Genomic DNA, 12,391 nt, shown 5'->3' with positions numbered 1-12,391 from the left:
CAGAATGTCAATAACCCAATATGTAGAACCAGAGATATTGCAATGTAAAGCCTTTTGTGAAAATGGGGCCAAGAAACAGAAAGCACCACTCAAGGCTATGTGCCGTGTGCAGGGTAAAGTTATACATTTAGGAAGAATATGATGATGTGCAGGCCAGAAACAGGGACCAGGCTAGTCCAGCTGAAAAGAAACCTTCTAAAGTCCAATGAAAGAGTTCTTGTCACGTTGGAGGGGGTCAAATGGAGAAGCCTTTCGCCGTGCAGAGCTGGCCGAGAATTGTGGACCTTTGTTGACGTAGCACAAAGAGCTGGTCATCACTGGACCTTGAGCTTGGTGGATCATTGTGAAAGTCACTGTTGGCACAAGGTGCGGAGCTCGTGTTGGCGGACGTTGCGAGGGCCACTGTTGGTGTGAAGAGCAGATCCCACTGACACTTCTCTTTGCAGCTCTTTCACGCTGCAAAATCTTGGTGCACATGGGACCATATGCGGTTGTGAAGAGCCCGAACATTCAGGATTTTCCCCGTTTACTAGAGGAGGGGCTCTGACTTGATCACACTTCATGGAGATCAAGACTCTCTTAATCAGAGGCCAGTGGGAAGGCTCAAGCAGGTCCATGCCGATGCAGTTGGTGCCGGGCGGTAGCAGGGAGGCCTCTGGAAGCTTGTTGTGTCTCTGTAGCTCACACAGGAGGTCAGCCAACTGACCATTGGGTCACTCTGGGTAGCCTGGTTTCAGACCAAGGCGGCAACATTTTCCTTCTTCAGGCAGCATGTGAGCCCTTCCAGTAGCACTGCAGTCCTTCTAGCAGCAGGGCCGTTCTTCTGAATCTTCCACACGTCCAGTAGTGTTCTGATGGTGGGTTCTGTAGGTCCCTTTTGTATACCTGGTGCCAGCCAGTGTGTGGGGAATTCTTAGACCTATGCCCAAAACAGGTTCGGATCAGTTCTTCCCCTTGACCTGGTTCTGGCTCCAAATTGTCTAGGGTGACAATAGGCAGGTTAGGCTTGGTGTCAACTGTCAAGTTTGTTTGAGTTTTCTGTATGCAGAGCCCTTTGAAATGTACTCATGGCAGGGGGAAGCTCCTCACAGATGCTGACAGGGGGTACAGCATTGACACTCTACGCTGTCCTCAAGTACTGTTGTATTGTGTTGAATTACTTCAGGTCCACAAATCCTGTAGGACACTATCACAATGATAGAATTGTGTCGTCAGTAATGCAATCAAATATGTAATTTGGGATACCATATGTGATGTCATCAATTATGTCATTTACCATACCATGAGTGATGTAATATGTGACATCCTTCTGTGCAAAATGTGGGCAAGAGTTATTGTTAGTTCACTTAACTATAACTCGCAAATGTCTGAGTTCTTTCATTTTTTAAAGATTAGTTGTTATCTCATTTTACCTCTAACTATAATTTTAGCCCTTGGTTTTCCAGTTAAATTCTTGGGTTTAAATGTAAGCTCAGATCTTACTATCATACCTAACTATAACATCAGTTTAACCATTGGATTTTTCAGTTAATTTCTGTGGTTTATTTTATCACATTCAAAATTGAGCAGAAGCCCAACTCCTGGAGGAAACTTGCAGTCACTGTGCTCAGCCTTTGGCTGTGATCAGTGGGTGGGTATTGAACACTGGGCCTGGCGTCCCATCAAGTTCAGACGCCAACCCCCACAAGTGCTTTGGCTATGCACACATGGGGTTGTAGACACGGCCATCCATTTAGCCAGGCACTGAGCTCTTCCCCCCTCACAGCCTTCAGCCGCGTTTAGAGGGGCTTGGAGAGACACAAATCCTAGCAATGTAAGAAAGTGGGGTATTAGTTGGGAAAGATGTGAGCCTTTCCCAAGCAATAGGCACACAACCTTCCATCTACTAGAAATCAAGTACTCCATTGTAGCACTTGACTCTCCGAGGGTAGGGAGGCAGAGCAACCAAGGCGCACTCAGGGAAGGTGGTGTGGACTAGTGCCCCAGTTGGCAGGTACACAACAAACACCCCCAAGTACATTATAGTCCAGATGGTGCTTTTACTTATAAAAATGAAAATCATTTAATTATGCACATGCTACAGTGACACTCTCCTAACAGTCCACACCCCTAGCGACCTGAAAGCTAAGACTATGAAACCTCCACTTATTTTAGACACAATATAAGGAGTGTCGGTATCGAAATATTGGCCCCCTGGCTTTGTCTAGGTGTCACCACATTCATAAAAACAGATCATATCATAACAGATTGTTAAAAACCCATTAAAATGGCTATGTGCAATACCACCTCATGATGACTACTAATCTCATAATAATCTAAACAAAATCTTTCTAATTTTCATTAAAACATTGAATAAATCATTGTCAGTTTTGGTATTCATTACAATTTCAGCAAAAAAAATAGTTTTTCTTTAACTTTTAACATGCTGCAAGAACAGCATTAGAATCCACTGAAAGGAATCCCTACACACCAGAGCCTCTGAGCAGCATCCCAAGCTGTAGGAGTGCTTAAAAGCATGTGAAAACTCTCAAGGGGTTCACGCATTTAACCCCATAAGAGGCGTTAGTTCTATTTTGAAAACACTTTAATGGGGCTCCTGTGGGGACTGTCAAACAACTGTCAGCCCCTCAAACATTTAGCAGTCACTTTGTAGTGTCACTGCCCTTTCTCTGGGCCGTATAGGGTGCTTCATTCCACAGCTGATCAGAGACCTGCCCCTGTTTCACTGTGGGCACACACAGCATTTACTTCCATGCTGGCCTACTGGGGGAGTCCCAAAGCGCATGTGGTTCCTTCCAGCTTCCTGCATCTGTGGCGTTGTGGTGTGACAGATGTTACTGGGCTTTCTTATCTGTCCCTACTGACTGCAGGTGGCAACAGAAACACAGCACTTTTTATGCCCATAGTAAGTGCAAATGGGGGACTCGATGCTGGGATCTCGGCCCAAACCCCTTGGGATTGAATGGAACCATCTGCTCCCATTGGTGAACATGCACAATATATGCTGTGATCTCTGCTTCGTTCTGAGCAATCCTAGTGATGTCTTCACACCCGAGAATTCCAAAACCCTAAGCTTTGGGAAAAAGAGATATAAAAGCTGAAGGAAACAGTGGGGGCTTCTGGAGAAACCAATTACACAGAGTTGGTCCAAGTTAAACTATGTTAAGCCGTAGCCTGGTATAGTTTACCAACCTGGCCACTGGCTGGATGCCCCGCAGCACAATGGTGAATCCCATAGAAGACGCTAACATGTGAAGGGCCTATGCATTAGGATGTATAAGTCCTCAGGATATAAACAACTTCGAGAGTGGACCATAAATGATTTGATAATGGTGCAGATGAGGTGTACCTTTCTTTATGAGTTGCAATCTAAAGACTTTAGGTAAGTTCCTCAAATGCATATGTGGTTTTCTTCCAGGCTCTGAAAATGGCCCACGCGGGGATCTCCCTGTCAGAGCAGGAGGCGTCAGTGGCCTCGCCGTTCACTTCCAAAACACCCAACATTCAGTGTGTCCCTAAGTTGATCAAGTAAGTTTGTCAATCTGTTATCAATTAAAGTTTTCCCTACAATGTGATTAAATTCTTTATGAGATAAACGACTCCTGCTGTATAGGCTGAGGATATTACAAGTTACCAAAGAGATCCATGACCTTACAAAGCAACACAGCCTTAGGCCTTGTTTGTCTATATGATAATGGAACTTCTCGATGACTTACAATATCCTTAGACTGTATTATGGGGGTACTTTATCCCATATATAGTTCACCTTTATTATGAGGGTGTATTGCACTGTCAGTGAAAGAGTGTGCAAAACGGCATCCCTTTCATGTGTAACACTAGATTCTGTTCTACATGTAAACTATTACACGGTACATGGATGAGCATTGATTTACTGCTAAATTATGGGTCACATGTCTGCAGATAGCTGGAATATTGCTGAAACATTTAAATCCATGTTTTAATATTTCTCAATCTATTTCTTTGCATGTCTTCTATTCTTGGGTTCACTTTGTATCAGAATCAGTGTATAATCAAGGAGTGCTCAATCCTGTTTCTACATTTAGGGCTCTTCTTATAAAACACAACAGCAATCATGATTTCTCACAAAGTATCGCAAACACCCAATGCCGACTTCATCCCAGCTTAACCTAAAAACATAAGCACTCTGTTGTTTAATATCTGACACACCAACCCCTCAGCTGACTCTTATTCTAAACTCAAAGTACCTTTAAACATTGTGGGGATACTTGTACCTTCAAAGTCTTCGGGGTAATAAGTAAAGCACCCAATTTGGTATTGGCCACGTGCCAGCTTACCAGCAGGTGAAATCAACATTGCAAAGTAAGGGCAGGAAGTCATGTGTCCCTTGTTCGATTTGGCTCGAGTGTGCAGGTGTGTGAGATAGATTGTTACTGATTCTTTATGATATACCTATAATGGGCTTTGGCTTTGCCCTGAGGACTATTCCCCACTAACCTTAAGCTAATGGTTCCATCTTATAGAAAGTGCTTCTATTGGTATACACAAGGAACTATTTTACAGGCAATCATCACACTATTTGACACATTCATGTCTTTATCTCCAATATTCTTTCCCTACTGAATAAAATCTTATCTTTGTTGACTTTTTTTCCAACAATGGCTAGTGCAAGGAGATTAGGTGCATTATGTGGTGTGGTTGTCCCAACTTACTGTGTAGTGCACTTACCAATCCTTTTAGGGCCCTCGAGTTTCTTTTGTCAAACCTTCCGCTCAACTCTGGGTAGCTGTGGCTCTGAGCAGCAAGGTTTACACAACGGAACATGTGTAAAGCATTTAAACAGCACCAAAACTATTGAAGGAGAAATTGACAAGACAGCGAAGAAATCCAACAATAATTTATAAAACATATACTGTATTTTATGTAGTTTTGGGCACCATAATGAGAAAGATCCACTGCATGGTTCTAGAGATAACAAAAATACAAAGTATAGTCAAATCAAAGCACTTCACTCAACTGCAAAACATTTTGGCTAGCTGTAATGCAGTCACTTAGGGTCTGATTAGGATGTTGGGCAGACCGCCACTGACAGACTGCCAGTGGCAGTCCACATGACAGCTAGGGAATGGGTCCGACTGCCAGGGTATGATGCCAACAGTCAGAGTGATTTGGGCGGGCATGAAAGATTGCCACCTCTGACAGGCTCAAGGAGCCCATCGATGCAGCAGTCGGAGCCTAATCCCTACAATAGAGGGGGTGCCCGTTGAGGCACGGCCGTAGGGATTAGGATGTCAATTTCCCACAGCCTTTTCATGGTGGTTCCATCACCATTAAAAGACTGTCAGTAAGTGACTTTTGGGGGTCCTAGCAAAGCCCGCATCACCTATGGGACTCAGCGATATCTCCAGGAGGTCACATGTGGTGCCTCCTCCCAAACATCCATGCACCTCATGGTTTCTGGCACATGGTGCATGGGTCTTTGTGAGCATGCATTTTACTATTGTGGCTTGTTTATAAGTTGCAAAAGTAATATGCATGTTTCTAAACGCCATACTGGCAGTTGGATCGTAATATGGTGGATGGACCAGTCGACTACATGTCGGGCAGTTTCCATCTTGCAGCAATGGCAGTCGGATGCTCATCCAACCCCTATCATAAAAAGGGTCTTTGAGTCAGTTTAGTTGACAAACTCCAGTATGAAGCGAATGAGGAGAAGGTCCTCAAGGCCTTCAAGGGTGGCACAGCCAGTGCTGTAAACCCTGGGGGAACCCTCAAACATACATACACAGGGTGTCCTTTACTATGGGCTTACAAGTAAGTTAGTTTAGCCAACTTAGTAGGAGCTAATTTTTTTTATACCAGATTAAGGGTAAGGGTACAGGTACTGAGGTCTGAATAGCAGGCCTCAGTGCAATCACAGAGTCAAAAAAACAGCAGCATCAGTCCAAAAACCTGGGGAGACAATAGAAAAGGAGACATTTCCTTACAGTGAGCCCAAAGAATCTAGTTTTAATGTGCTAACACAGCATTTATGCATGCAAGACACTGAAAACAGCACGTGTTAATACCTGTGATTATACGCCTTAGCGATTTAAATCCAGACCTATTGGCTATGCCATAGCCTGTTATAGTACTTAATTCGGCTGATATTTCAAGAGGTTAATGGTATGTCCCTGAGTAAAGAAGACAGCTGTGAAGTGACAACATATTTAGTGGTTCATACCAGTCAATAACTACCAATGTCTACTTAACAAGAGATTTAGGTTTCGGTGCCTCAGAGCACCCTGTCTTAGTTTGGCCTTTTGGGTTTGTTGCAACGGGTCACAAAATACATAGACAGTATTGAAAAGCTTAAGGCAGCAAGGCAGTGGGTTAGTACCACTTGTCAGACATCTTCATATCAACGCACTTCATAGGAGGAGGAGCTGATGTCAAATGGTTAAGTCACAGCTCCTGTCGGAGTCCCTGTATGGACTATGCCTATGGCACAGTAGGAGGCTACAGGAGGCCTTTTTGTTTTTCACCAAGATAAGAGTGCCTACAGAAGCTACACAAAACCTCACTAATCACAAATATCCAACAATGAATAACTCACATGATATGAACTGGCTATCACTGACCTTAGAAGCAACAGAATAATAAGCATTGTCAAAGCCAATAGGCATAGACTGCCAGCTTTTAGGCTTTAGGTTGGTTTTGTTTTGCAGAGCGTTTGCATAACGTTATATACCCTAGAACTTTCAACACAGCAGCTGAACTCAGCTGCGCTCTAGTTTTGAAACATTTGTGAACATTTGTCAAACAGCAAAAAATTATTGATGAAGCAAAAATGCTTTTCTTATGGAAACTAGTCCTAACTATAACAACCTTACTGACGATATATATATATATATTTTTTTTTTTTCAGGACGAAAAGCCAATCAAGGTTGGACAAGCCACACAAGCATCCAATCGCGCAACACTCTTGACCGTGACACCCACAAAACAACCTTGCACAACCAGCCAATCGCGACACTGCGCCTTCCAGCAAACAACCAATCACCCCACACACATTACACTAATAACCAATCACGCAAGCACCACGCCTTCCAGCAAACAACCAATGGCGCCACACACATTACACAAATAACCAATCACGCAAGCAATCACACAAGTAGCACATTCATTGGAAAGACAATTCATAAAAACCTTCAGCATTGGTCCAACACGCACGTGATTCCTAGAAGCATTATTGCTGTCGGAGCACTAACGAGGGAAACAACTGAGCAATACACATTGACACAAGCCACAGAAAAAATAGCATTTACGCTCTTTAAAAAACAATTCCAGAGTCGGGCACTGTTATTCAAAAGGGATACACAGGGGGCAGCCAGGGAAATATTCACGAGAACAAGCCTCTTTCACATTCAAAAAAGAGGCATCATGTTTCCTCTGTAAACGCGGGGCGGCCAGGGAAATAATCAGGGAGAACAAGCCTCAATAGCATTACACAAGGAGGCATGATGCACGGAATTTAACTGTTGAACGTTCTTGCAGGGAAAAGCAAAAACACGAGTTCAAAGCAGTCCCTGGACACAGCGCTCACAAGACACAGTCAAAGCATTATTGCTGTGAGGCTGTGTGGACTTACAGGTTGAGAGAGGGCACAGAACGAGCCACAATAAAGCTGTTGCAAGGCCCTGGAAAGGGGGCAGCCAGGGCCTCATTGAGGACACTTTACACAACGTGAATGCATGCTAATTGAAAAATAAACTAAAAAATACAAATTACAACAGGGCGACATGCTTGCAGAGGGAAACAAATAGCCCTGCTCTGTCCCCTCGCTGGAATTAACCAAAAAACAGCAACACATTTAAAATATCTACAACACATCACAGGTTCAACAAGGGGGCAGGCACTCAACCAAAAACATGAACATTTAAATAACACTCATTAATTTTCACATTACACACACACTACATTACACATTAAGACAGGGGAAAGACAGGAAAACAAAAACAGGCGGAATTCAATAAGCCTCATTTACATTGAGAAAAGAGGCATGATGTATACTAATTGATGCAGATTTCAGCTACTTGATGGTTGGGGGCTGGCAGAGAAACTAAAAAAGGAAGATTTACATAACACTCCTTACACTTCTAACAAAAAATACCACTACATTACACGTTGCCACAGGGGGCGGACAAGAACACAAAAAACAGGAGGATTTAAATAAGCAAAATTTACTTTACAAAAAGAGGCATGAGGTATAGTAATTAACGGCGCTTTACGCTACTTGATGCTGCTGCATTTATATTACAAAAAGAGGCATAATGTACATTAATTAACGCCACTTTACGCTACTTGATGCTACCGCATTTACATTACAAAATGAGGCATGAGGTATAGTAATTGACGGCGCTTTAAGCTACTTGATGCTGCTGCATTTACATTGCAAAAAGAGGCATAATGTATAGTAATTGACTGCGCTTTACGCTACTTGATGCTGCTTTGCTTTGTGGAAAATATAACCACACTTACGCATGATCAAAAACATAACTAAGGACATTTAAAAGGACATTATTTCTTTACGATGCTAACACCCCCTAACAACGTTGTTCAGGCACAAAAGATTGAGCGTTCTCTCTTTATAATAGTAGTATACATATTGCATTTCAAAAAAAGACACCTTTAACATACTCTACTCAGAACGCCTACTGTACTACTTTTTATTTTTTTATTTCCACACTCTTATATAGCGCAAACTACACCTGAATCGGCTATCAGAGCGCTTTACATAGCACCAGTTACGTTACATGAGGACACACCTTCATTTTTTTTAAGGCACGGGGAGATTACGTGATTTGCCCAGAATCAGAGATTGTCACACCTCATTCATTACACTTTCAGAACATATCCAAACCACACATAGCCTACTACAAAAAGGTGCACAACATAAACATTCTAGGACAAATACAATATTGCAAAACATAATACAAATTAGCATAAATATCTTTACACTTTTTACAAATATTACAATCACTTTCTTAAAATGGTGAAGAGGAAGACACAACTTTCAAGGGCAACATATAAAACATGGGCACAAAGGAAGAAGCGCATACGACTAACACAAGAACAGGATCACAACCACTTAACAAACATCGCTGATCCATACACTTCTCAGCTTTCACTGCCAATTCATCACAACAGTGACCAGCCATCAACGTCCACTACTTTACCTCATACTTCCACTTTACAAACTTCAACAAGAGAAGCTCAAACACAACTTACAGACCAACCTTTACTTATGCTTCCAATAACAGTACATAGCCTCAAATCAGCATTGAACTACAACCCACTTATTGACTACATGAACAATGCAGATGTTATAATTGGAAACATGGACAGTGTCTGTACCAAGTGCTACGCACAGAAATGGAAGGCGGAACCTAAAGGCCTTTGTTGCTTATCAGGAAAGGTCAATATTAATAACATACAAGAACCACCTCCAATCATTAAACAACTACTTGATGGCACTCGCACACTTTCAAATCATTTCTTAACAAACACACGCCGTTACAATACTCTATTCCAAATGACATCCTTTGGTGCAAATGAAGTCAAAGAAGGCAATTTCATGCCTACTTTTAAAATACATGGACAGTTATACCATTTAATTGGCAGCATGCTTCCACAAGAAGGAAAGTCCCCACAATTTCTACAAATATATTTCCTTTCCGCAATGCAACAAGTTGATGCACGATCACACATGATCCCAAACTTAAACAGACAGCTAATTGAAGAACTACAAACCACATTGCACACTCATAACACGTACATTAGGTCACTTAAATACAACTATGAGATGCATTCACATGATGAAGATTTTAAAATTATCATCCATGCTGATCAACGCCCTCCAAATACACATCCAGGGAGATATAATGCACCAACAACTGATGAAGTTGCAGTTCTTTTAGTTAATGAAAACAAAGGCCCATGCGACATTGTCTTACATACACGAGAAGGAATATTACGTAAAGTCTCCGAATTGCATAGATCATATGACCCCTTACAATATCCCATTCTATTCCCGAGAGGTGAAGATGGTTATTGTCTAAACATACCACTAGCAAACTGCGGTAAGAACAAAAATGTTACATGCATGCAATACTATGCCTATACTCTAATGGTTAGATCCACAACTTTCAATACCTTACATTGGTTTCAAAATCTTTTTAATCAATATATTGTTGATATGATGGCAAAAATGATCACCGAAAGGCTCAACTTCGTACGCCACAATCAAACACAACTACGGGCAGAAAACTACATAAACTTAAAAGATGCACTCAATCAAGATCAGCACCTTCACGCTTCGGATATTGGACAACACGTCATTTTACCCGCTACCTTCACTGGCTCGCCCAGGTACATGCATGAAAAGACACAAGATGCAATGACATACGTTAGGCACTATGGGAGACCTGATTTGTTCAACACCTTCACATGCAATCCAGAGTGGCCAGAAATTAAAAAAGAATTATTTCCTAAACAAAGATCATGCGATAGACATGACATCATTGCACGTGTATTCAACTTAAAAGTGAAAGCACTTATGAAAATATTAACGCAAAAACATATCTCTGGATATGCCAAAGCTAACATATTTACCATTGAATGGCAAAAGAGGAGACTGGCACACGTGCACATCCTATTGTGGCTTGAACCTAAAATACAAGCAGACGAAGTAGATCTCATTATATCCGCTGAGCTGCCAGATCCTGTCAATGATGAACAACTATTTTTGATTGGTAAAAAGAACATGTTGCATGGACCATGTGGTGAACACAACGTTCTATCACCATGTATGAAAAATGGGATTTGTACCAAAAAATACCCACGCCCTCTCACTAATGAAACAGAAACTGGTGTTAATGGTTATCCCATTTACTGTAGAAGGAGCCCACAACATGGCGGACAGACAATCACAATTACTGTTAGAGGCCAAGAAATTACTGTCGATAATCAGCGGGTGGTTCCATATTCACCTGTACTATGTCGCACTTTCAATGCTCACATTAATATTGAATACTGCCAATCAGTGAAAGCTATTAAATATATTTGCAAATATATCAACAAAAGCTCAGATCAAGCAACTGCTACTATTGCAAACAAACATAATGAAATTGAAACATATCTCAATGGCAGGTATATTAGTACTTCAGAGGCTGTTTGGCGCATCCTTCAGTTTAACATTCATGAAAGACATCCGACGGTCACACATCTAGCTGTAAATCTGCCAAATGGTCAAAGAGTCTATTTTAATGAAAAAACAATGAACCGAGTAGCAGAAAATCCAACACCTACAACACTTACTGCCTTCTTTAAATTGTGTGCCACGGACACTTTTGCAAAAACATTGCTATACCAAGAGGTTCCACAAGACTATACCTGGGGAAAACATAATTTTACATGGAGGAAACTTGGAATTGACGTATTAGGTCACCCTGGAGTAAAAAAGGACTCAGCTCTTGGGAGAATGTACACTATTCACCCAAACCAATCTGAGTGCTTCCATTTACACATTCTATTACAACATGTTCGGGGACCTACAAGCTTTGAAAGTCTTTTAACCGTTCATGGACAATTAATGCCTACCTACCAAGCTGCATGTAAATGACTTGTACTCATTGAAGACGACCTACATTGGAAACATACTTTAAGTGATGCTGCCCTTTCAGATTGCCCAAATCAACTACGCCAATTATTTGTTACTATTCTGATATTCTGTAACCCTTCGGATCCAATGTCTTTATGGGAGGAATACAAAGAACATTTATGTGAAGATATCCCACACAGAAAACAACAAGAAACACATGATGACTCAATACCATTCACTAATGACATCTTTAACCAAGGACTCATAACAATAGAAGACTCCCTCTATGAACTAAATGAGAAATCTTTAAAAGATTTCAAATTGCCAGAAAGTTATAGAACGATACATAAAAATAGCAAACACACTCAAATACTACCTTCAAATTATAACATCCATCAATACGTAGAACAACATTTACCAAACTTAGTTCCGGATCAAAATGTTGCATACAACACAATTGTTCAAAGTGTGGAAAGTAAAGAAGGTAAATTATTCTTCTTAGACGCACCGGGAGGAACAGGTAAAACATACTTAATAAACCTCATACTAGCTAAAATACGCTCTTCAGGACTATTGGCTCTTGCTGTAGCATCTTCGGGAATAGCTACAACTTTGCTAACTGGTGGTAAAACTGCACATTCAACGTTTAAACTACCTTTAAATATTTCAGTGGAGAAAGAGTCAACGTGCTCTGTACGCAAAAATGGACCCTTAGGAACACTGCTTCAAAGAGTCTCTCTTATAGTGTGGGACGAATGTATTATGACACAC

At 41.4% G+C, this 12,391-nt stretch overlaps 1 protein-coding gene across 1 annotated transcript in view; it reads left to right on the top strand.

Moving 5' to 3' along the window:
- LOC147684251 (putative cation-transporting ATPase 13A5) overlaps window positions 1-12,391 on the top strand; it is a 256,436-nt gene that overhangs the window by 200,802 nt on the left and 43,243 nt on the right. The window contains exon 22 of the mRNA XM_086942616.1: window positions 3,419-3,528. Within this exon, the coding sequence (XP_086798742.1) occupies window positions 3,419-3,528 (110 nt within the window). The remainder of the gene's footprint in view (window positions 1-3,418; window positions 3,529-12,391) is intronic.

The sequence above is a fragment of the Lissotriton vulgaris genome, chromosome 11 (genome assembly GCF_964263255.1).
Source record: "Lissotriton vulgaris chromosome 11, aLisVul1.2, whole genome shotgun sequence".
Classification (NCBI taxonomy): Eukaryota; Metazoa; Chordata; class Amphibia; order Caudata; family Salamandridae; genus Lissotriton; species Lissotriton vulgaris.
Note: the sequence above shows the minus strand (reverse complement) of the source record. Positions and strands in the feature narration are given on the sequence as shown.